Source organism: Fundulus heteroclitus, chromosome 1, assembly GCF_011125445.2.
Source record: "Fundulus heteroclitus isolate FHET01 chromosome 1, MU-UCD_Fhet_4.1, whole genome shotgun sequence".
NCBI lineage: Eukaryota > Metazoa > Chordata > Actinopteri > Cyprinodontiformes > Fundulidae > Fundulus > Fundulus heteroclitus.
In genome coordinates, this window is record NC_046361.1 from 18419176 (window position 1) to 18445039 (window position 25864).

General features: G+C 40.9%; 1 protein-coding gene and 1 long non-coding RNA gene across 2 annotated transcripts; both read right to left on the minus strand.

Moving 5' to 3' along the window:
- Window positions 1-1062: 1062 nt before the first annotated feature.
- gpr157 (G protein-coupled receptor 157) lies at window positions 1063-11926 on the minus strand. The gene is made up of 4 exons (XM_012870645.3): window positions 11174-11926; window positions 6780-6993; window positions 5062-5256; window positions 1063-2244 (listed from the first exon to the last, which is right to left on the minus strand). Exons 1-4 carry the CDS (start codon window positions 11548-11550, stop codon window positions 2011-2013), a joined length of 1020 nt encoding a protein of 339 aa, XP_012726099.2. The 5' UTR covers window positions 11551-11926; the 3' UTR covers window positions 1063-2010.
- A 5773-nt stretch (window positions 11927-17699) lies between these two features.
- On the minus strand, window positions 17700-23966 carry LOC118563115. Its single transcript, XR_004931025.1, has 2 exons — window positions 23499-23966; window positions 17700-18452 (listed from the first exon to the last, which is right to left on the minus strand). It is a non-coding gene; the product is annotated as an uncharacterized LOC118563115 (long non-coding RNA).
- Between the last annotated feature and the right edge of the window lie 1898 nt (window positions 23967-25864).

Sequence of the window (25864 nt, forward strand, 5' to 3'; positions counted from 1 at the left end):
AACAAACACCTGCTTCACTTGAATGTTATGCTCTCTTGTCTTACCCACATTAAATAGGAGGATCAATGCCCTCTGTCTAGCATCATCTTGATACCGCCAAGAAAACAAGAACTTTCTAGACACTGATCAACCTAATATAAAATATCTTCAGGTAAATGTGTTTTATAAAAACCGTAGAACAATCAAGGTGTGTCACTGGTGACGTCTTATAAAGGACAATTCTTTTTTTTAATTGTGGGATTATTTTCTGTAACCAAATTAAAGGTTGGGAAGTTCTAAATCATCCAATCTGTCATCTGTCGCATGTTTTTAAGAACTCAGGGAGGGTAAAATGAGGTTAGGGAGTTTGTCTTGCAATTGGCGGGTTGCTGGTTCGATCCCCTGCTCTGACTGTCTCTGTCGTTGTGTCCTTGGGCAAGACACTTCACCCGCATTGCCTGCTGGTGGTGGTCAGAGGGCCCGGTGGCGCCGGTGCATGGCAGCCTCGCCTCTGTCAGTCTGCCCCAGGGCAGCTGTAGCTACTAACATAGCTCACCACCGTCAGGGTGTGAATGTGTGAATGTGGGTGTAAAAGACTAAACTGTAGTGTGAAGCGCTTTGGAGGTCATCAAGACTAGTTAAAGCGCTATACAAGTACAAGCCATTTACCATTTACCATAAAATAAGAGGCATTTGCTACACTTTTTAATCTAAAGTTACAATTTGAAACATGTTTTTTATATATATCTATATGGAGCTGGCTGGGTGCAGCTGTCAGCAGTGTTGCCTCATAGTAATACAGTAATGGGATCTCTCTGCATGTGTTTGCATGTTCTCCCTGTGCATGCCTGGGTTCTCTCTGGGTACTCCAGCTTTCTCCCACAGTCCAAAAAAAAAAAATATTCTTAGGTTAACTGGTCTCTCTAAATAGCCTTTAGGTGTGAGTGGGTCTCTGCGTTGCCCTGTGATGAACTGGTTACCTGTCTATTGCGTACCCTTCCCCTCGCCGTTTGTCCCCATCTTATCTGAAGCCAACCTCATTAGTGCACAACTATGTAAAGAAAAAAAATACCCAGAAAAGACTTAGAAAGCCAAGTTAACCCTCCATTTTTAAGGAAAGTCTTGTTTATTTTTTTCAATAAGGCAAATCACATTGTGCAGAGCAACAACCGGACAAAACGGATCAGATGGTAAAATGTTCTGCTTAAATCCAGACTAACATCGGAAAGCACAGCACATGTAAAATCTTTGAAGTGCTCTTTCCAAATGCTTACGGTGAGTTGGTAAACTAAGACATGGTGCAATATCTGCTGACATCACATTAACAGCAAGTCACCCTAACGTGTGATACATTTGCTTTCTATTCAGTTAATCCGTGCTAAACAAAAAAAAGACCAAACCACGACACGGATCTTAGTCACATTTTACATCCCAATATGTTTTTTTCCGGTTGCAGAAACATCTAATGAAACACAGACTAAGCACAAGCCTACAGTACCACAGGTCCTGCAGCAGGACTGGAATAAGACCGTTTAAAAAAAAAAAAAGAAGAAGAAGAAAGAAACAGAACTTCTTCCTGAATGGTTTCAGATGCAACTTCAACAGGGTAAAGATGTTTTTGGCAGGTTTTCTTCTTTCCTGTTCAGTTTAAAAACAACATCTCTCAGCACAATCAGCTGAACAAAACATCAAGATTTGATTGCTCAACCTTTCCTTCACAGTGGTAACTTTGTTACAGTACATGATAAATAGAGGTGCTACAGTACACTGTCCTTAATTTGCCGTAAGAGAATCAAGGAACATAATAGAATAACCATAATAGAAACCCCACTTTAAGGCATCGTCAAGTGCTCAAGTATCAGTGTACTTTGAGACTAACCCTAACCCCTGACATCAACCCAATGACCGCAGTCTGTAACAAAGATGCACCCGTAGCATCTCCACTCATGATTTATCGAGGCTTTGAGCGCGATGGATACCTCCACCACTTCCTCAGTCCAGCTTCACACAAGCCCATCGCAGAGCGAGGCATCATCTGTTCGACTGCGCACAACTGGTGCCGTATTCTTCTTCTTCTTCCTCTCTCTGGGTGGATGAGTCCCGTCTCGTCTGATGCCGCTGTGGGGTACCGTCTGAGCGCGGCGCCTCCGCTCGGCATTTAGAGCAGCAGCAACAGAGCGAGGTGCAGAGGCGAGAGCGGATGGGCTGAGTAAACAACACAAACATGATGCAGTTGGCTGCTCCCTGCGAGGTGTTGCCGATACCCTGATGTGACATGGAAAACAAGCGGTCACTCACCTGACCAATAAAAATGCTAATAACAAAGTTTTTTTTCTTAACCCTGTTTCAAAAACTCCATAATTGTAAAAGGTAACAGTATAGTACAGGGGTGTCAAACATACGGCCTACGGGCCGGTTCTGGCCCGCGGAACAATTTAGTCCAGCCCGGTGGCTAAATGCATTATCATTATTCAAAAAAAAAAAGTGTCCTGTCTGGAAATGTGGCAATAATTGTTGTCTTAATGCCAAAAAGAGCTCATCAGATTTGACTTTCACCAGTGGAGCAGTACTGCTTTTGCCATAGTGCTCCGCTTGATTTATGAATGTGAATAGTTTTACTATGATTTATGCGGGGAATATCTGAAATGATATGGACACTAAAATGGTAAAGCAAGAACAAGAAGAAAAAAGAAAAGGTGAAAGAAAGAGGAGATTTAAGGAAGAGAATGATAAAACAATTATTGAAAAAAAACATGTACTTTGTTTAATTGGAAATCTGCAGTTCCTATACTGTCCACGAGGGGCGCTGTGTTTTAATCAGCAGATGGTAGGACTGAGCTTCAGATGCAGAAAATTGATTTGAAATCATTTCTTAATTTTTATCTGTTTGATGTATTTTGTCATGCAGGACAGTGTTTCTAAGTTCCAAAAAATGTGAATAAATGTTTTTCAACATTGTATAATCACTGTGATCAGTTCTTATGCATAATGCACAAGTAAATGTTTAACTGAGTAAAAGTATTGTTGAAGTTGCACATACTTTTCTTAAAAACTGCTGAGGTTATTCATAATATATTGTGTAAAAGTGAAATTCATTTAATATAAAAATCAACAACAAGTCCACATTTATTAGTTCTATTTAATCTTGCAGTGAGTTTACTCGTGTGGCCCTCTTGAGATCAGATTAAGCTGTATGCGGCCCCTAAACCAAAATGAGTTTGACACCCCTGGTATAGTACTTAAAAAAAGGAAAACAAGCAAAGTGGCAGATACCTACATACATTGAATTAATTTAGGATTATTAATAATGCATTTGGCCATTCTTTTTACAGGTTTGAATACATTGTAATATTTACACACTTGGTACAATGGCCTTTAGCAACTCACAGCCCAGCCACACACGTTTTGTGGCCATCAACAAGTTTCTGGCACGACTTTGGCTGGATATCTGATGCCTCTTTTCAGCACGATTAGTAGAATTGTTTAAATTTGTTAATGTCCTGCCACAGAACAATGTGAAACAGCGTTCAGGTCAGGGCCATTCCAGGAGCTTCATATGGGCCTACTTTGTGCATTGCGAAACCAGTGTTGCAAATCCTTTGAATCAGTCCTGGGTTACTACACCCAAATGTGTCCAAATTCTATCCATCTGACCCAAACCGTCCCCCACAGATGAAGGGCAATCGGTTAGGATAGTCAAGAAAAACCCAGCAACCCCAAAGGCTCAAGCCTATCATAAACTGAAACAGGCCTAAACAAAAATGTCATTGTCCGCCGGGATGTCACGTTAACGTCATCGTGAACTCAGAGAGTACCAGTCAAGAAGGAAATTTAGACGTACCAAAATCAGAACCTTCAAACTGGATTGACATTTGCAGCTCTCCAACATGGACAAGCCCAAAGGCTTTATTATCAAAGACTGAGGTCTTTAGATAAAATGACAAGAAGTACCGCTGGCGGAGCTCAGGTAATGACTGCAAACCCTAAAACCACTTTACCAACTGTTGAGTACGGTGGTGGTTGCATCATGCTGATGAGAGCTGTGCATTAAGCTGCAAATATATCATTATTGTGGTATCACTGTACACAATATTAAAATAAGGTAGAAATACCATTTATCAAAAGACCATGCATTTAGGCGCCTTATGCTGGTGACAGCATAAAACAGTAATGGAGCAGAAGCACTACGTATAAAAGCGCCGGTTTTATTTACCACAGTTAAGTCATTGCGACATTCACCAACATTAGCGCTTGCTGTTGTGCAGCTTTGATGCTGAGGGTCTGTTTCATTGCCAGGGAGAAACAATATAGATAGAAGGAGGAAGGAGAACCTCTTCGTCTCCACCTCAACTTAACAAAACCAGTGGAAACTTGAGACCCAACCGGGTGTTCCACCAAGACAACGACCCCGGACACACGTCAAAACTGCTGTGGTCAAAGCTGCCTGACATTAGGGATCAGGGATGACTCCAACCATTTTAGCCTATTGAACATTTACGGACTGTGCTTAAAAAGGCAGGTCGGTCCCTGTTTAGGTGAACTCAGCCAGTTCTGATAAGAAGAGTGGTCAAATATCCAGCCAGAATAAGGCCGTAAGCTGGTTGAAGGCATGCAACAAAGCACAAATGTGTCTTGCTGAGAGAGTTATGGCCACATATTAGTATATGTCTGGGCATGTATGTATATTGTTGAGCCCATGATCGTCAGAAAAAATGGCTCTTGCACTCAATCATTGCTCATTTCACCCTAGAAAACAAGTGGTTCAAATGTATTAATTGCAGTCCCACACATAATATAATATTGAAGCTCTTGATGAGTCTGTGCACACATCTCCCTTTCACTACTTAGCTTCTGTTACATCTGAAGATTCATGAAGATGGTTTATACAGAAAACCTGCATGGCGATGGTGTGATGATTCACAAGTTTATTCACATCCTCTCTTACACTCACACGTTTAACAGCACAACAACTAATGATAGCACACATACACTCCCACGCTGATGTGACTAATTATGAAAAGACCTCATCTCCACTAAAAGCAGCCCCCCCCCCACCCACCCCCAACAACACTTTAAACTCACGTGTAGTGTGACCAACACCGGGTGCTGTCTGACCGGAGAGTCAGCCAGCAGCAGGACGAAGCGCACCGTGCTCCAAATGCGCAGGACAATGAAAATAATGGGGATGAGACTTAGCTTCACATCCGCCATGGAGGAGAACGACTGCGACGGAGGCCTGCTGGCCAGGATGGGACGGTACTCCGACAGGGCCACGTGCTGCGGCAAGCAGAGGACACAGGCAGGGAGATGATTTACAGAAATGAAAGAGGATGTAACGCACCACCAGGAACAACAGATCATTTTTCATGACCACGGCAGCAGCAGTTAGACGAATGTGATCTAGAATTTCAGAAGATCAGGATTAATTCAGATTTCGTAAAGTGATGGGATTGCTACGAATTGTAAATGATAAATCCTTATTATAACTATAGTAATCTCTTTGAATAAAAGGTGGGTGTGTATTTAAAATGCTAAACAAAGAACTCAAACACCTTAAAATGAGGAATCATAAAGGAGTGGCTGAAAAATGGCAAATGCGTGAACTTCTTTTTTTCTTCTGCATCACTGAGAAACATGGTGTTCCTCATTTTCACAAGGTTAGAGAAAATAGCCACAGAAACATTTGAGGTCGCTATAATAACCCTTAAAACTGTCCCTTTGTTAAATTCAACCCACCATGGGAGAAAACTCTGGTACACGATCAACTTTGATAGGACTGGTGCAATGACACTTAATGACAACGCTTTATGAATATTCATAGAGATTTTCTGACAGATTGTCATTTAAAGCCCATCAGCCAGATGAACTCAGCCATGGTCACTTTGGCTAGACTGGGGTGATGTTTTAAATTACAACTAAAAGTCACGCTTTCAACTTTAAACAGGGTTCCCACACATTTTTAAAGTCACAACTCTAAAGTCCTTGCTTAAGGCTTTAATTCATGGTTCAAATATCAATATAAAAAGGTTGTAAAGAATTTTATAAAGACTTTAAATAGGGACTGAAACAAAAAAAGGCTATAAATGTGTGATGGGGACACAAATTACTGGATTGTTGGATATTTGAATCGAGAAATAGACAAATTCTAGATTGAGGAATGGATTTGTGTATAGAAGGATAGATGGACGATAGACGTCAGACTGATCTATGGAAGTAGGAACACCAGATTGACAGACAGAATCTATTTTTTCACAATAATTCTTTTCAATATTTATCCTGAGTGTAAAACCACTTAGATCAAATTCTGTGACCTAATAAAAACTATGGCAGATCAATTAATAATTTACCCTAAATGGTAAACGGTATACTTGTATAGCGCTTTATGAAGTCTGACGATCCCAAAGTACCTTACATTACATTCAGTCACTCACACATTCACTGTGGTGAGCTTCTTTCATAGCCACAGTTTACCAGACTGACAGGAGAGAGCCTGCCATACATTCGGGGCCACTGGGCCCTCTGACCACCACCGGCAGATAAAAGAGATGAAGTGTCTTGCCCAGGGACACAATGACTGGGACGGAGTGGGGGGTTCGAACCAGCAATCCACCAGTTACGCCCCTCTCATCAAAATGACAGCTCTTAGATGCATCATAGAGCTGATATACTCATGTTGGACCTGCAAAGTGGGTAACCCCTCCACCTCAGGTTCAGAACTCAGGCAAATGAGATTTAGCTCAATTTAAACAGCAACACCGTGTGTTCACATTAGAAGAGAGAGAGAGAGAGAGGCCCCTCACCGCTTTGTGGATATGCCTCTTGATCAAGATGTAGAGCACAGGCAGAGTAAGGTAGGCCAGGAACTCCCAGATCTTTCCAGTCAGCAGCATCCACAGGACCCAGTCCTGGGCGTCGATCCTGACCCAACACCAGCCCACGGTCACCTCTGATGCATTGTAGCCGATCTTCTTGAGACACAAAGCAGTGACAGTGATGACCAGAGGAACACCCCAGCTAGAAAACAAAATCAAAGGGGAGATTTGCCGTTAGTCAGATCAAAGGTCATCTCCACGTTTGCAGATTTGTTTCACGGATCCTTGGTTGGGATAAGAGCCGAGACACAAGACGCCATGTGAAAGCTCATTTATTTCTCATTAAGACTTGTCTGTGTTACTGAGTAAACAGTAGACCACACTGCTGTGGTGTACTGTTTAGTTTGTGTTTCATGAAACCACAAAATGATTTTCACTTTCTGAAAAAACGGCATTCAACATTTTAAGCATGACTCAATCTAGAAGACATTTTAGTCTATTCTTCATGAAAATTAAGGCAGATTGTTTTAAATGACACAATGATTAAGGCCAAGTTGTGTTTCTATGTGTTATATGGGTCCATGGATTATGAATTATAGAAACAAAATGAAGACTTTCACATATGCAGGCAGGCATACCTCCTCCTCATATCCTCAACAGCAGACACCAAAAGACAAGCACAGAGGGGGAAATAGTATACATTCAGAATTAAATCTAGTCCATGCTAAATATTTTTAATCAGTTCTGTGTTACTTTTAAATAAAGCTGTAGCTTTGCATTACAAAAAAGTACTCTATTTGGGAGTTGAATCTGAATGAAAGAAAGATTTTTTAAATAGTCCCGTGTCTTAATCCTGCCGTTATTCATTTAAAAGACCCTTTTTTTCCCTCAAGAAAACAGGGAAATAAGGGCATTCTATTCAGACGATGATTCACATGCTGTACAACATAAACCTCAGAATGTGCACTATTGATGAAAATGTAAAGTCAAAATATATTTTCACAATTAGTGCTTGCTTGAAGAGATTTAGTGCGGTATGAGCTAAATCGGCGCCTATGAAGCTGATAGTTCAGCTATAAAATGGATCTGTACTTATCTGCTGAAATACTTTCTCTTTGCAAAGTACTGTGTATGTTTTTCAAATCTGTGTATGTTTTTAGGAAACACATAACAAGCGACCGGGGAACTTTCCAGTGGTACAACCCGCCTCTCACATTAATCTGACGTCAAAATCAAGCAAAACAGTCTCTGGTGGAGACTCTCTAGTCTCCACCAGAGACTAGAGAGTCTCCACCAGAGACTGGTGTCACAACATTTTAGGAATTTATTGTAATTGTTTGTGAGCGATAATTATTTTTGCCATAAACAAACAATACATAACCTCCATGTATAAATAAAAAAAATGCGGGGTACTTTATAAGTGTACAAACTAGAAAATATTAGAAGAGAAAAAAAGGAAAGAACATTCTGATCTTTAACAGGCAGCGGCATCTAGCTTTTAGCCACTAGGGGCGCTAGACTTGTAACTTCCAGAGTAGCGCCCCCGAAGGCCACTGGTAACACTGTGTTTTGGAGTCTGATAGCAGACCATTTTGGACCAGCAGATTGAGAAGTCATGGAGTTTCTTGTAAAGACAAAGCTACATTCACCCCTCTAGATTAGGCCTAAATCCTACATCAGATAATCAAAGAGGTTCTCTGATGTAGGATATGAGTTGTCCTATCTCCTTTGTTGTTACGACAGTCTGAGCTCAGTCTGCCATGACCTAGAGAGGGTCATGTGACCTAGAGCGGCGCTCCAGATCACATGACCCTCTCAAGTTACATAGTCGAGTTTTTGAGAAGGGCAGCCTGCACCGAGCATTGATACACCCCAAGTGCTGTAATTGACCTGAAAAATCATTTAACATATCTTAAATTAAGATCAAACCTAGGTCACACATTACATGGTGCTGCTTTAAGTGATAGCAGGAATTGTGGATGAAGCACTACTTTGTATTTCAATAGGAGTACTTTTGACATACCATATTTTTCAGACCATAAGGCGCACCGGAATATAAGGCGCATTAAAGGCATACTATGCAACATTTTTCAGTTAATTAATGTGTTCCATACCGTTTTGGATGATTAAATGAGTCATTTCAGGTCGAACAAAGGTTTTCTCGGCCGCCCTGGTGGTCTGTGGGGGAAATACCATACTTGCAAGAGCTCTCGGCCCGCACACACAGGCTCAGAAGTCTCGTGCAAGACCGCCAGAGTCGGTCTCGCTTTACAACGAGAACTCCATGTGTTTTTGCCCTGCCATTCACTATATGCACGCGTGAAAGCAACAACAAAGAACCGCGTGTTAACGTCAAATAAACATGCAAGCATATCGAGTTTTATTATTATTATTATTATTATTATTATTATTTATTTATTTTTTATTTTTTTATGTTGGCGAGATGCTACCGCGGCGACCGCGGCGAGGTGGCGGCGGCTGTGGCTTGGCGAGGCGGCGGCCGCAGCTTGGCGAGGCGGCGGCGGTAGCGTCTCGCCAACATAATAAAATAAAAAATAAAAAAATAAAAATAATAATAATAATAAAACTGGCGAGGCGGCAGCGGTGACGGCCGCGGCCTCGCCAAGATAGCGCTGCGGGAAGCTTGATGTTTGTGTTTTTTTCCTTGGTTTGAGTGGGTAAATAAGACCATTTGCCAATAAGATATTTGCACTTAAAATAAAAACAATTCCTCTCCATCATCTTATTTCAAGCGCAGGATATCTATCTTATTTTAGGGGTAAATTTACTCATTCCATTGGTAAATAGTTTTATTTAGCTGCTCAAATCAAGGAAAAATATACTAATTTCAAGACATTTTTATTACTTTTAGTTCCCTTTTTTGCAGAGCGCCCCTCCGCGTACACAGCTCTCTCCTGCGGGAGAGCTATTCGTCTCTATAGGGAGGACAGAGTAGTTGGACTATACTGCCCTGTTTCTAACGTAAGGCCAAAATAAACGTAATTTTTATATTGAATTAACTTACTAGGCTTGTTGTTGCTAGTGTGTACTCCTGTCGTGGGCTTCCTTACATGAATGCACTTCAAGTTCAGACATTACGGTCAGGCAATCTTGTAGACAGCTCAGGACTCCTACTATGTAGTGACAAAGTGTACCATAATGCTCTGAATATCCATTGAGTGCAGCGGCTTTGTTGCTGACCAAAGTCGTACTTACACATTTTAACATATTTTTGAGCACATTGTACCACATAAAATCGGCCAATAAGCACAAATATGGTAAAGGTTCTCCGGATTATAAGGCACACCATCAATTTTGAGAAAATTTAAGGATTTTAAGTGCGTCTTATAGTCTGAAAAATATGGTAACCAAACAGAAAAGGAAAGATGCTTATATTACAGTTTGAGCTGTTTTGGAGGCAATCTTGGAGTTTTGGTGAGATATTTGATTATTTACTGTTAAACTAAAGACGTATCAGAAATTTAGTGAGGTAAAGTTTTTATTTATCTGAGTTAACTAAAAAAAAACAACAACAACTAATATGACACTGTGTACATGTAAGTGAATTGCTTACCCTAAATAAAGACACCCAAGTAAAGGAAACATGCAGTGTCTTGCGAAGCTAATATACCCTGGAACCTTCTACATTTAGTCATGTTATGTTATTTGTGTTTTATGTGATAGAGCAAAAGTGTTCTCTCTAACTGTGAAGTGAAAGAAGGATACAGGATATCTTTTTGTGCAGCAGAGGCTCTACAATATATTGGCTTAGAAGGGGATAAATACAAATATACCCCACACGTTTCAGATTTATATTTATATATATATATATAAAAAAAAGATAACCATGTACTATTTCCCTTTGACTTCCCAATAAGACAATACTTTTTGTTGGTTTATCATAACTAAAACAATACAATTCAACTTTGTTTTTGTAAAGTCAAACTGTTGAAAGGTTCAAAAGGTTTGCAAGTACGTTTACCAGGTACTGTACAAAAATACAAAATAAACTACAATTAACGTGTTACTTTCAAAAGAAGGGGAAAATAGCATACAGTTTGAAATAAATAAGTTAGCGTGGATTAAATAAGTTAGCGTGGGTAAGTTAGCCTCACTTTAAGCGTTTCCATGGAAACCGTTGCCTACGCGAGGGAGCGCCACTTTAGGATAACAAAGTTAGCTTGTTTTTACACTTCCTTACGTAACTTGCAGTTAAAACAAAACAAAAAAACAAAAAACTTTTTATTATCCGAGGAGGAAATTAATTCAAAGTCTTGCTGTTGCTTCGTAGTATTTTTTGCTGTGTTGACAGCTTACTTGCCAACACGTTACCCTCGGCGTCTGCTCGGAGCCAGCCCGTCTTCTTCTACGCCTTCACTCACCTGACCAGGTGGAAGAACGGCACCAGGCTGTCAGCGACCCTCTGGCTCGACCTGACGATGAACACGTACAGGTACACGGCGATGGACACGGTCCAGAAGAAACTGCTGGTGTTGGCGAAAGTGGATACGGCTCCCTGGGCGATGCATTCGGGCGAGCTGGTGCGGAAAACGCTGCCGACTCCGAAGGCGTAGGAGACGGCCGACAGCCAGTCGGCGACGGAGAGGAAAACCAGCAGCCTCCTCGGGGTGGTCCTCAGGTCCGTCCAGATCATGTGCGTGAGGATGATCAGAGAGGAGCCCAGGAAGGACAGCGCACAGGTACACAACACCACCACCTGCTCAGACAAGTACACCTCGGTCTGGCTCCCGTTGGCCATGGCTCGCTGCTGCTAGACGCGACTTTCCCTTAGCGCTTCTGGGAGCAGCAGATTTGTGCTCGATGGTATCATGACTTCCCTCAAAAGCAGGCGAAGATTAAAACTGCCCGTCCAGGCGAGGCAGACAAAACTTTTTAACTCAGCCCGTAGCTTCGCTCCGTGCGTCCCCCCGCCTACTCCGCGCACCAACCGGAACCCAAAGCAGAAGTCAGTCAGCTGGTAAAAGGGAACAAACAGGTTTATTTTCGTCCTTAGATTATTTTTTGTCTCAGCTACTGTAACAGCTGTGGTCTCACCGTGTGACACATGACATTGAGTTTAGCAACGTGGATCGTTTAGATATCTAAAAAAAAAAAGGAAAAGGGTAATAAAAATGTTCTGGATTAACCGAGTGGGAAAAAAAAAGCAACAACGCGTCGTTCTCCCTTAAAAACCTGGGCGAAAGTTTCACATTGTAGCATTGGCGTAGCGGAGGGGGGCTGTATGGAGGCCCGAAACGGACAGATTTACTTTATAAATGGTACAATAAATAAACTAATGCACGTGAAATGTACCAGTTCATTTGAAAAAGACAGCTATTAATATGTCTTTGTTTAAAAATGTATTTTTTGATGTTCACATTTTCCCCTTTTATTTCCAACACATTATTTATTGAAGTATTTAATTTTTTTCAGTTTGTTTTTCTTTATGTTATTCTTTTACTTATAAAGGCACTTATGTCTCCTTTATTTTCTCCTTGAATTTTCTTGTATTGTTTTTCCCCACAGGCCTTTTTATTTCACTTTATTCTGTCTCTGTTTTTCTACTTTTCCTTAACATTTTTGCCTTATTATGCAAAAAAAAAAAAAAAAGGGCTGTCCTTCACTGGGTCAGCTCCTCTATTATTCGGCAATCAAATCTGTGTGCACAGAATTTTGCTTTTATTTTCAATTCTGTCTGTCTAGGCAAAACTTTTTCAAGCGAGTTTAATTGGGTTTCCTATTTGGAAAAAAATAAAATAAAAACAATATAGCAAGGGCATGCATACAAAATATACAATGTTCTTAGCTATGTTTAAGAATAGTAAAAGCAGTGCAATAATCTGAAACTTCAAAGTTCACCTCAAAGTGAATTCAACATCAGACCTGGTCATTCTCAACATTAACAACATTCATAAGTATTATTAAGTGTTACCAGTTTTTCTGCAATCACCACATTGCCACTGGATATTTCAGCTGAAATGAGATGAAGAAATATTTTTAGGGATTTCAACTTAACAAATTATTATTTAGTTAACCCAGGTAACCTACAATATAATGATAGCGCCCTTACCTTTGCACTGATCCCAGGAAGACACTGATCCCAGGAAGACACTGATCCCAGGAAGGCCTGCTTCTTGATGTCTTCATTTAGAAAATCCCTTTATTAGTGAAATGTTCTCACCCACACGATTGTTCCCTCATAATGTCAAAATTTTTTCATATCGGTTCTGCAGATCGGGAGAATTGCTACTCAAACCACTTTCTGCTATTAAAGAGGTTCACATCTCATTTGCTACATTTTTTAATTTGTCCTGTAAGACAAAAATGAGATCTGATTGGTTGTCATCTCCCTCGGTTACTACAGTCTCATTCTAATTTGTTAGTGTTTTAAAACTGTTGGTGGTGTTTATCATCCTTCTGAATGAGTTTTCATTCAGTTTTGGTCCAGTTTTAATCCCTAAAAAAGTTGTTAGTGAAAACTATGACAAAACAATTAGTAAAAAAAAAAGTGATAACCCCATAGTAAAACTCCTGTAATGGCTTTTAGTTTTGATGTACCACCCAAAGATGCTTTTGATGACATGGTTCCCCTCTGGCCACCCCTTTAAAAACTTTCTGGACCCACCCCTTCAAAGTTTTCAGTTATTAGTCAAGATATTTTGATTTATATCTTTATGTTTTTAATAGTGTCTATTCTACCTCTTCAGATGTGGTGAGTCGCCTAATAAACAGCAATTGTTTAAAAAAAAAGATAGGCAAACAACATTAAAATAATGAAATTAAATAAAAGGTTTAGTCAATTATTTAATGGTATACTGATTGGATCTTTACTAGGTTGTAAACAAATCTAACAAAGTACAAAACCACACACCCCTGATCCCATCATGTCATCATTTATTGAACCACGATGAAACCAAAATGGAAAAGTTTCTAACTCTTTTTTTTTTTCCGCTACATTGCCCATCCATTGCTATCGTCTTCGATTGTATGTTAACTTAAGTTTATGAGGCTCGTTTCATATTATCTAAAATTAAATTGAAAGTGCCGGTTTTATCCTCTTTATAAATTCACGCTCCACATCTCCAGTCCCTCAGACCCAGAACATGCACTTTAGGAGCTGCTACCTTCAGGCAATCACCTCAGGGCGCTGCGAGCAAAAACATCAAGGCATAGAAACGACTTTTCCTCACAATCCATCTGCCTCATAAACAATTTGCCAACATGCAAGTTCAAGTAACGACAAAGTGGCAAACATTTCTGCTGCTGTCCATTATCCCCACATGCTGCCTCATAAAATATTTTGTAAATAACAACATTGTAAAGACACCAACCTTCCTGACTGATTAAAATGTGATTTGAATGTTCCAACTATACATCTCTAACATATTTCCCAATGCACAACTGTCATCTCTGCAGGTCTCCTACTGAGCTGCCTGTTTTTTTTATTTTTTTTTTTTTTTATATTTTAAGAGAGAAATACCTGCATGTACGGGAGCTTTATTTTCCAGTTTCAATTATGGGGAGCGATACTCACTACGAATACCTTTGTTTCTCTTTGGATTGTAAACTAAACCTGACGTGGCGCTGTGAGGCTGAATTGATGAGGGTTTTGTTGTGATTTTTCCTGAGTAAGCTCAGACCCTTTTAAAATACCGTAAGCCTCTTGACATACCGTGTTTTATGAGTTCTGCTGTAGGTCAGCATTAGTGGAAGATAAAAGTGAGAATCAATAGGGTGATTAGGAAGGTTGGCTAAGGCTACGAGGAAAAAGAGTGAGAAAAGGGCTGCATTAAAAAGCGTTTTGCAACTCAAAGGTAATCCATCCCACGCTGTTTTTTAACAGACCTAGAAGGTGATTTACTCAGTGACTGCTGAGGCCTTTGGGCTTTTTTCTCAAAAGCATGGAGGGTAACCTTTCCCTGCACTGCTCAGACTGTGCATGAACTGACACAGCAGGAAAATGAGTAGCAAACAATTCAAGGTCTTTCTCACTAAATCTTTTTCTATGGCGGCTATTGACCTGAAATTCACACCAAACGACTGCGACAGCCCGTGATTCACGCACGAATCAAGTTATGTTTTATGAAGTGGAATATTCGAGGGAACACATATTGGAGCATGACGAAATTAAGATACAAAAAGTAATTTGAAAGCTAAGAAACCCACTGAAATGTTTCCGGATATAAAAAAAAGTCCTGCTGCCTATGCAAATGAATATTTGCTAATTTACTCCTAATAGTAATAGTAAAGTAATAGTAATATCATCTTTATTGTCATTGAAACATACATTGAAACATACATTACAACCAAATTTGTTCTCTGCTTTTAACCCAATACCCAGTATCTTGCCCAAGGATACAACAACTGAGACGGTCAGTGTCGGGGTTTAAACCGGCGACCCGGTTATAGGGCAAACTCCTTAGCTCCTTGCACCACTGTTGCCCCCCAAAGAAACCTTTTATTAAATTAGCAAGTACCGCTTTTTTATTAAAGAAAGCAACTATGCACTCAGCCACAATGGTCTCAATGCAAACTCACTGCAGAAAACGCCGCTGTTGAACAAAAAGCGCATGGAAGCTTTCTTAAGGATTGCTCCAGAGCATTTGGACAAGCCAGTGAGATCCAGTCTGGTTAGATGAGACCAAATTGAACTCCTTGAAAGTCATTGCTCACACAAGGTTTGGTGCTGACAGGCTTTAGAAGAACGAAGACATTTAATGGCAAATCTGAAGATAAAATGAGGACGGATTCCTAATTTTGTTCGTTTATCTTTTGTACGTTTAGTATTGTTTCTCCTGGGATCCTTGTTCCTGTCATTAGTTTAGTTTTCTCTTCAGTATTTATGTTAATAGTGTATTCTTGGATCTGTTAGATTCGGTTCCTGTTTTAGTTAGCTTCTGGTCTTTTATGATTTATGTAGTTCTGTTAGATCTTTCTTTTCTGCCTGCTCTTTCTTAGTTTAGTTAGGTTTTTCCCTCATGTCTGGTCATTGTCACGTTCCCTGTTAGGTTCTGTTATCCTCCAGCCCCTGCCAGTTCATTGTTCTCCCTCTCCTTCAGCCTTATTGCCTTTACTCATTTGACCTGTATTTATTTGCTCCACCTGCTGCTCCTTCCGTCTCCTCCCCTATAAGTTCAGCCAGCTCTGTCTCATTGTCACATCCTCCGTCTATCGACCCCGTTCTGGTCATATTCGCAGTGTTCATGGTTCCTGTATCCCTGTTTTTCCTGCAAGCTTTAGTTATCATTAAAATCTTTTGCACCATTCAACATCCGACTCTCGAACTCTTCGGTCCGATGTAGACAAACCTGACACACACAGCAATGAAAACCGTCACCTTGTTTCAAGGAAAGAAAACAAAGCTGTCAGAATGGCCCAGTAAGTCAGCGGATTAGCGCAGAAAGAGGCACCGGGACCTTCGAGATCTGAAGACGGGTTGTTTGGAAGAATGGATCAAAATCACACCTGAGCAACTACTGTAGTTGCTATTACCCAAAACACATGTAATACATTTTGATACTGGGAACTTAGTCAGAGTGTCCTTCTACTCTATTTTACACATAACTTAATTCACAAATTATTTTTCTTTACTCCTTTTCATATGTGGATGAAAACAAGATCTGGTGATAAATTCATGTCAATCGGTCCATTAGAAATATATTTCTAAATGAATAAAACGTTGATGTACGCAATGCTTATTTCCTCCACAGTATGTTCCAGAGTTATTTGTGGGTCAGATGTTTTTTTTTTTTGCTGTAAATGTAGCTTGTTCAGATGTGGTTTGTTGCTGACGGTCTTGATTTATAGTTCTTTGATTTAGTAGAAAACGTTCCTCTTTGGAGATCAATAAAACCTTTGATCTAATAACTTCTGCAGTAAAAAGTAGAGTCTAAATTTCTAACATGCCAACCTTTATTTAGGCTTAAACCCTTTTCACGTTTTAAGTACGTCTTTTCACACCAAGCCTTATAGATTTATAAAGGCTTTATATTTTTTTTACTGACGCAGTTCACATCTAATGAAAAATTATTAACAATCGGCTGACCTGGGATCCATTATTATCATCGTTTTAGCTTCATTAACCACTGTAATGATAAACCGTTACTCTTGTCATAATTTATCGGCAACTGAAGAAATCCAGCAATAAATCAAAAAAGTACTTGTGAATAACTGTAATAAAAATAAAAAAAAAACATAAACTGAATTGAGAATGTGTTGTTGATGCACATTGTTGGCCCTAAAGTAGGATCTCCTCTTATCAAGCAGCTCCCAGGGCCCCTATGATAACACGACGACTCATAACCGCTTTGATTAATGAGAGACGTGTGCCGCTCTTTGTGTCCAGCAGCTGTTAATTATTTCTTGGCCGTGTAGTTGAGGGTTTTCATAGGGCCGAGGCGTAGGAGGGCTGAAAGCCAGCGAAACAGTGACCTTGTGTGTGTGAGCCAGAGTTTACTGCTTCTGCATTGCTGCAGCTCAGGAGAACTGCAACCCCCCACCCCCACCCCCCTGGTTGCAGCAATGCAGTGAAACACCAGGAGCTTTTTTTTTTTCGTAGACTGCAGCATGCGCAACATCTGCATTGGAGTCAGAGTCGCATCTGAGCAGCACTGACCTGCTTTTTAAAAAAAATGTATTATTAACATTTGTGTCATTCTTTATGCAAAAACAAAACACCAGAGAAACAAGACAGATGCAGCTGTAATTACGGCGCGAGTCTTTCAATTGATGTGCACCTGGTTCATCCGCATTCATTACAGCCCGCTTTGTTATCCTGGCGACATCAGCTTTTCTTGGGGGGCCTTGGTGCTTTTACACGGGGCAAAGTGGTTCGTGCACAGCACAGCATTTCTCCCTTAATTACAAAATGCATGTTTGATTAAAAAAACAACAACAAATGAGCCCAAGTGATGAATCAGGTATTACGAAACATTTATTTACACCTTTTCACAATTACAATAACTAGCACGAAGAAATTATTGGGCAGCAGCTAATAAATTGGTCAAATTGACTAATTAAATTAAAATTGCTCACAAAGGAAGATGCGCTTGCAACTGAAGACAAGAAATCTGGGCCTATTAAGCCACGCGAATGCATTTTGACAATAGACGCTATAAAAGATTAAGGTAGGCTGAATGAAGAAAAGCATGCGGAGAGGTTGCTTTCAGTCACAAGATGGCAGCAGAAGATCATGGAGCTACAGAGTTAGGAGGCTTGGTGCCTCGATCCACATGGAAATGTTGGTAACAAACAGGCCAGGCTCTGTCGGTCTGCCTTCAGCTCTTCCTGTTCCCACTTCAGACCTACAGCCGCAGCCGGGTCCGTTTCCCAGCGTCCTCCGCCGTGACAATCTTTGCTCCTCTCTGCGCCTCGTGACCATCGTCGATCCCGGGGCTTCGTATTGCGAAGAATTTCTGCGGCAGTATACTTGCTGATTGCTTCGTTCTCACTCCTCACAACAACCAGCTAAGACACTGCCAGAGAAACACCCACAGCAGCCTACCGGCCTACCGTCCGTCTGTCCGCCGGCTTCCTCTCAGCAGGAACCTGGCCGCTTTTAGCCGCACGCGTTGACCCCCTCGGTTCCAGCGACGCTGATGTTTGCACCTCACCTTCCCGGCATCTTTGGTGGTGGGATGCTTTGGCAACCCCCTAGAAGTCCTGCAGGATAAAAGATGTGGAGAAGAACGTTGTTGAGTAAGAACCGTTTCAAAAACACACTTAACGTAAATGGGGGCATTTCCTTATCACCTCAAGAATATCTGTGCATAAGAGGTCTTGGGCATCCCGCTCAGTAACCCAGAGCTGGTTTCTGAACAGCCACTTCATATCCTTCCAGCCTTTTTTTTTTTTTTTTCTTTTCTGCAGCATCACTTGAAGTTTGCATAACTTGGGCAAACACAAACACCCGCGAACTAAGAATAGATCTGTCATGACTCATGATTTTGCAACAAAACCTCGGTCTGATTTAGTTCTCACCTACCTGCGAGTCTATCTGTTCACTCGAGCACTACAGAACCCGTAGTGTGTTGATGTACCCCGGGAACAACAACTAAACCCCCCCCCCCTCATCTCCCTTGCTATCAGTTGCGTCCGCTCGCTGCAGAGCTATTTTAAGCCGGCTGACCGCTGCTGTCTCCGTGTGGGATCTGCCTCTCCGTCAGGCCAGCGTGGATACTGGAGACCGGCGTCGCAGCTGCTGACAAACGACGGAGAAAGAGGGACTTCTGAGTTCTTACATTCGGATTCTACAGTCGGGTTATTTGTCATCCATTCACTGTGTGTTTATGTATTTTCGGACAGTTCTGGTTGTGCAACTGGCAACCCCAGAGGTTGATTTGTGCTTTTAGGCGCTCGGACCTTATCTGCTACGAAAATAAATTTAAACGCTTTGATGATAGCGGTCTGCAACATTCATACGCGACAAATTTGGTGGAGTTTTTTTTTTCTTTGTCTTCTTTTTGTCAGAAGAATTCTTCTCGTGTCCGCAGAGAGGCACAGGGGCTCCTCTTGACCTGCTTTCTGATGCCAAACAGCTGCATCCGCGTCCCTTTGTGTCTTTGTCTCGAGGCCAGACGCCGCCTTCGCCAAGCACATGACGACAGGAATTCCTTCCTGCTCAGGCCTTGATGTAATCTGTAACGCAGGGCTGAGAAATGCCAGCGAAAACACGGCAGCGCTCTCTAAATGAATGAAAGGCTGCCACGCCGCTTCAGACGGCGGGAACGGCACCGAGCCTCCACCCATTAAGAAAAAAAAGGGTTTAGATTACAAATGTTACTGTGAGGGTGGGGTGGGGGACTAAAACTGTGATTTTTAGATTCTTGCAAGAGGTAATGCGTTTTGATAAACTGTGATTGATTCAGTCACAACTTTTTTTTATATGTAGAAAAGTACCAAGAGGTGTTTTCAACGGACACTCCACAAAAGGTCTTGTATTGTTCCGCAAGTTAAGGTGGAAGAATGTAACATGTAAAATAATTTAAATTACCTGGTTATGAAAATACTCTGCGATTACATTCCTGTGATGATTTTAATTATTCATTATTTCTTCATAAATATTGTAGCAAATAAACAAATAAATCAAGGGTGATGTTACACAATTAGAAGAGTGGAAGATCTCACCACTTCAAGATGGACGTCCTGATTAAACATGAGAGAAACGATGTCTTATAATGCAATATAACATTTATTTGTGGTATTTCAATTTTGTAAAAAAAAAAGAAAAGGCTTTCTATGATGCAGCTTAAAGAACTATCTTATTTTATTGATCTATGATGTGCCGTTTTTGTACCCTCTGACAAATTTAGAGTTAAAGTGATTTCGTATTCAACCAAGAGGCGTGTTTCCAGTAGGAAATGAGGCATGCAGCTCTCAAAAGATTTTTATTTTTGGAAAAAATAAAACATCAAACATTATTTATACTCATGTCAATAATCAATGGAAAAACCTTCAAGGGGCATCACAGCACTCAAATTGTTCTTACGTTTTCGGACCCACTTTTTGCATGTTTCCACTTGTATTCTGACGATTTATCTTTGGTAATAAGCTCCAAGTATTTGAGGGCGGAAGGCCTCCTTGTCATCACCCTAATCACCAGCTCCCTCCCTCAGTCAGACTCGAGTCAGGCTGCTGCCCTCCAAAGCATTCATGTTGTTTCCAGTCAGAAGAAACATGCTGGGAAAACTAATAGTTTACCTTAAACCTGAATCTGCTTGTTTATGAATAATTCTGGGCTTAACAGAATAAGTCTTGTATGAAATATGAAGGAACATCATTTTTATTTAATTAACTTGTGGGCAATTTTCTCTATGGTTTATTTTCATAAATGTACATCTGTGTTTTCTCAAAATAAGCTAAAAGTTATTATTAAATAATTATATTTATTATTATTATTATCATTATTATTTGTACAGATTTTGAAAGAGTGACCGTTTTTCACCTTCTAAAGATAGCGGCAGATATTGTTGGGGATCTTTTACCTTTTGTTTGGAATTTTTTTCTTTTAGTAATTTAAATTGTAATTAATTATATTTTATCAATATCTATTTATTAATATCATGCTAACATTTTTTCTTATTTGAAAGTAGGCTGACAGGAGAGAAACCCACGGGCGGGGGTCTGAACCCTGCACAGCCTTGTTGCATCTGAGGCTTCTGTACATGGGTCGCTCACACTCCACCTAAAAGAACTCTTAATAAAATAATAGTGAAAATAATATTCAGGGTGCAGTGGTGGCACCCTGAATATTATTTTCATGATTATTTCATTTGGAGTTCTTTAATCAGGACGACCTTTCATGAAATATCCAACACCTTGTAAATGCCGAGTTAGTTTGGGATCGTGCTCTAGGCTTTGACTTCAGATGCGGCCACAGCTGGTGACAGTTCAAAGATGGTTTAATCGGGTTAAGTTAATCTGTTTTTCCCATTTATTTACTTGTTAGTATCATAATATAGAGCCATGTCATTTTCCTCAAAAATCCGCGCAGTTTTTGTTTGTGTTTGCGAGTGTATTCTAAATTACTCTTTATCAACACATAAAGACACAGATCGTCTCAATCACTCACCAGATTTTTTTCTTTCACAACTTCTTTAAAAAAATCTACAGCTAAACTAGTTATTCCTTGGTTTTAGGTATATCAATGTTGTACGGCACGTAAGCGTTTTAAATGTGTCATAAAAAGAATTGTAAATATCTGAAATAATCAGTAGTATTCTGTACAATAGTTTAATATAATAATGTACTTGGCTTGGGTTAACATCGGTTCAGGCAAACCACGGAGCAGCAGCAGCGGCAGCATTCCTCAATAAGTTCACAGTTATGTGACATATTCAACCTACAGGCAGCATTTCCTTTCAGGAGCAAAACATGTCGGCGCTGAAACAAACTAACACATTCACACGGCAACCCAAACCAAGGCTCGCCTACACCTGAGTCTGCTGGGTCTGCTGTCAGGCCTACAAAATCTGTCAGCTAGAGAACACACACGCAACCGCTGTGCCAGCCATCAGCGGCTCCGTGTGTTTCGGTCCTCGTCTCCGGCGCTTCTCGTTTCTCTCTGTGTTTCTTGGTTGTTACCAGTGTCAGCTTACAAAACTCCAACAATCATCCCTCACTGGGCTGGTCCCACTCCACTCGCATAATGATCTTATGGCTAACAATGCTGTTAATATTTATTGTATAGGGGGGGATAGTGACCCGCTTAAGCTTTTGATTTATTAATTAGAGGATGGAGGCCTTTCAATTTAGCATAATTGGGGGTAAGTCATAAAACAATACCTGTTTATGTGCTTTAAAAACAAAATAACAAATACATTTTGGCCATGAGCAACCATGGGCCGGTGTGACTTCCTCATGTGTAGATATATTGTTTTTATTATATCATAGTAATAATGAGAAATTGAAAACAACAATTTATAACATTACCTAATTTGTTTCAATTCAAAATAAAAACACATTATGATTACTGCTAAATAAGGGAATTTTGAGTGTTACCTGGACTTAATTAACAACCCCTAAGCTTTGCATTAATTCTTCCCGAGTGCTTATCACGCAGAATATTATTTGTCCGTTTACACCGTGACGTAAGGTCAATTTGTCACGTGGCGAGCCTGCAGTCGGCTGCTCGAAAGACACGGCACGTTTGTCAAATGTGGTTTTAAAACAGAGTTAAACTAGTATGACTGATGCAAGCACTGAGGATCAGAAAAACTACCAAACCGCCTAACATCTCTCTTATAGAAGCTGGGAAAAGTGTCGGGGCCTTCTTGCAGCCAGCTGACCAGCAGTTTGCAGCAAAAGGTGACTGAGGCCCAGTGAGGTGTTGCTCTATACGCTTCAAGCAGTCAGACACTTCCTCTAACATCACAAAAAAAAAAAAGAATTATCTGCAGGGACGGTGTGATGGAAGTTTTTTTTTTTTTTTTTTTATTCAATTTAGAAGTTGTAAATGAATAAATAAAAATCTTTTTGTGCCTTTTGTACTGGTAACCGTGCCCTGGTGTGAATAAAGTCCTTCTACTTCTACAGACGGGAGCGGGTTAATAATTCAGGCTTTAACACACGTGAAACACACGGGTCGTTGTGTGCCGGACACAAGTCACTGAGGGGTTCGTCTATATTTCGCTTTTTGCTGCCTACTATGGGATTTCACTGTTGAGTTCGTCAATAGCACGCGATTGCGAGTGACAACGTGGAAGGCCCTTCCGCACTTTTATCTGTGTACACTGTACTGTAATCTTGCAGAAGTGCTGACGACACTTCTCTTTTGAGAGCCGGAGCACTTTGAATGTACTGTCACGTCTAAGTAGAGACCTCCTTATTGGTCCTGGCTTTTGCAGAGAGGATGCTGTCAACGCCGGGTTTCTCTTCAGCTCAGACTCTCCGCAGACGTTACCACGCCACTTTTTAGTTTGCGTAGCTGTCCTCTGCATTCAGCAACCTCTTCCCTAGTAACCGAGACACTTTCACAACGCTGGAAGCTGTCATTTTTAAAACTAGCCTCCGATATTTAAATTTGGGCCAACTCAAAGCGTTGGTTTAGCTTATCTGAGGGCCCCGAGTCAGCTTTTTCACTTCCCAGTGCTGTGTAATCTAAAATGCTCCATCTAAAATACTCCGATTAACAGCCGCTGGATGCTGTGACAGTGGACCACAATATTAAAATAAGATCTAACAAAGTCAGAGGCGATCGTTCCCACTCACCAGGGATCAAGGCAGCGGCGGAGCTCCTCCATCCACCCCAAAATCTGGAGGGTCACTTCACAAGAGGTACCAGTTGACCACCAGCGTCTTCTCTTTCTCTCTGTGGCTTCTACCCCACTCTCTCTCTATCTCCCTCTATCTATTTCTCTCTCTGTCTGCTTCAGCCAGACAGCACAACAAGTCAAGGCATGTTCCAACACGCCACCAGCGGTGAACCCAGTGCATGAGCCTAGACCACAGAGGGGGAGGAGCGGAGGATCAGAGAAGGGGGAAGCCCAGAAAGGACCCAGCATGACTCAGCCTCCTTCACATAGCTTTGGCTTTAAAAACGCTTTAACTCTTAATGTTAGAGCTGATGACGGGCCAGGATGCAGGCAGCTGAGCAGAAATGTGTTGAAGCGGAGCTTTGATATACTGGCCTGGCTTGTCTCGTTGTATTTTTACATCAGAAGGAGGAGGAAGACCCATTTACTTGTCGGAACTGTGTACTTTTCAGGTTCAGAAGTTGTTTTCACAGTGTGTACGTTTTACTGGTATGTCGAGGTTTTAGAAGGTTATGGTTTCAAACCTGCTAGGATTCCCCGTCATGCTGTTTCTGTGGCTTAAAGTCCTTTTAATGAGACGCCAAAGGAGGAGCCGGAGGTTTCTACGTCAGCACAGAGCGCAGACTGACGCTGCCCTCCCCCTTCCCCCACCTGCTGCTGAGCACGGCTAGTCAGCTGGCTGAAACAAAAGGCTGCAGCTCCTTTCCTGTGCTTACAAGAAAGACAAATTCGTCTGTCTGAAAAATATTTCCAGTCTCAAAAAACATGAACCCCCATGGCGTTGAAATTAGTTTGGTTAGTTTTAAAACTAAAGCAGGGAAGGAGCGACATGCCTGTTAACCCAAGAAGATAGGCTGACTACTGCCAGACCATGAAAAGAACGTAAATAATAAAAAGAAAAGTCCTAAATATGCTTAAATATTTTTTGGTTTATCTCGAGATAATTACATTATTAAGTTATCTTTAGTTTTACACAAAGAGGTCTGAAATTTTAAGTCTGCCAGCTATCAGCTTTTCATACTTGCTTGTTACAATATAAAGAGTAGAACTGTAAAAACGTTTAATATTCTATGCAAAAGGCTATTAAAAACTGCTGTTTATTTATTTTTTTAGCATTAATGCATCTATTAAAACAGCAATAAACGTTATTGATAACATTGTTACAATTGTAATAATGGATATTATTATAGCAGCAGCAGGAATGATTGTTGCTTTTCCATTTTAAATAAAAGCAGTTTCGACTCGTTACATGTTGTTGTTTAAGCACCGTGTAAGCACCGTAAAACCATTGCAGTTTTACTCAAGGTTATCGTCCTATTAAAATCTCCTTCCCGGCCGACGTCTAATACTTTTACGTAGCACCGAAACTCTCGCTCTTTATTGGCTGAAGCTGAATCCAGGACATATAAAATGCAAAAGCTAAAACCTTCAGGCCTATCTGCAGTAGTTCTGTGTTATCTTTCCCAGAAGCTGTAACTGGGCACCAGCACAGCATACTAACGAAAGCTGCTGATTCATCACATCATATTATACAGTATCCCTCAGTAGGTCACATCAATTACAGATGAAGCTCATCAGGATGAATTATAAAACCGAAAATCTGAGCGAACGCATCGGCAAAGATTTGAAATCCGTGTGAAATATTAATGCTTTCTTAGAGCAGCGACATTTGATGTTGGACGTGAATTTAAAAGCAATTCATTAATGTAGCAATGACGGGATCTTCTGTCGGATGGATCAGAGAGGTACTTTTTCTTTTTGCAAGTGTGCATCGCGAGCCGTATAGCTACTCATACGTTGAATTGCGCTAATTGTGCCAGATCATCAGTATTCTTGAGTGCTAATTATGTTAAGTATCTGTTTTTTTTTTTTTTTATCTACTAGCGGGAGGCTGATGCTGTTAGTGGAAGTTGATCACTAGGCAGATTCTGGCGTCAGTAGCAGAAGCCAGCTCAGCAAAACTCACCTGCTACAATATGGCCCGAGTTTGGCCGCCTGAATGTGTCTTAAAGTTGCGTAGCGTACAGCGACGGCGTCACTCTCTGCTGCAGCCCGTCAAACAGGCCGATGACCTTATCAACGAGAGAGCAAAGTCACTACGGCGTTACACCCACAGGACACTCAAAGCGCTCTGAGCCCGGCCTGGAGCTTCGTCTCCGTCCCGCTGCAGGCGACTCGAGAGGAACTCTGCAAAAAGAGCAGAAGAGAGGAAATGGTATATAGTGGAGTTCATTTATTGACAGCCATGATGCAGCACTGAACTCCAAGGGTAGATTTTGGTGAAAGTGCACACTGAGGTATAATTTATACAAGAAAATAACC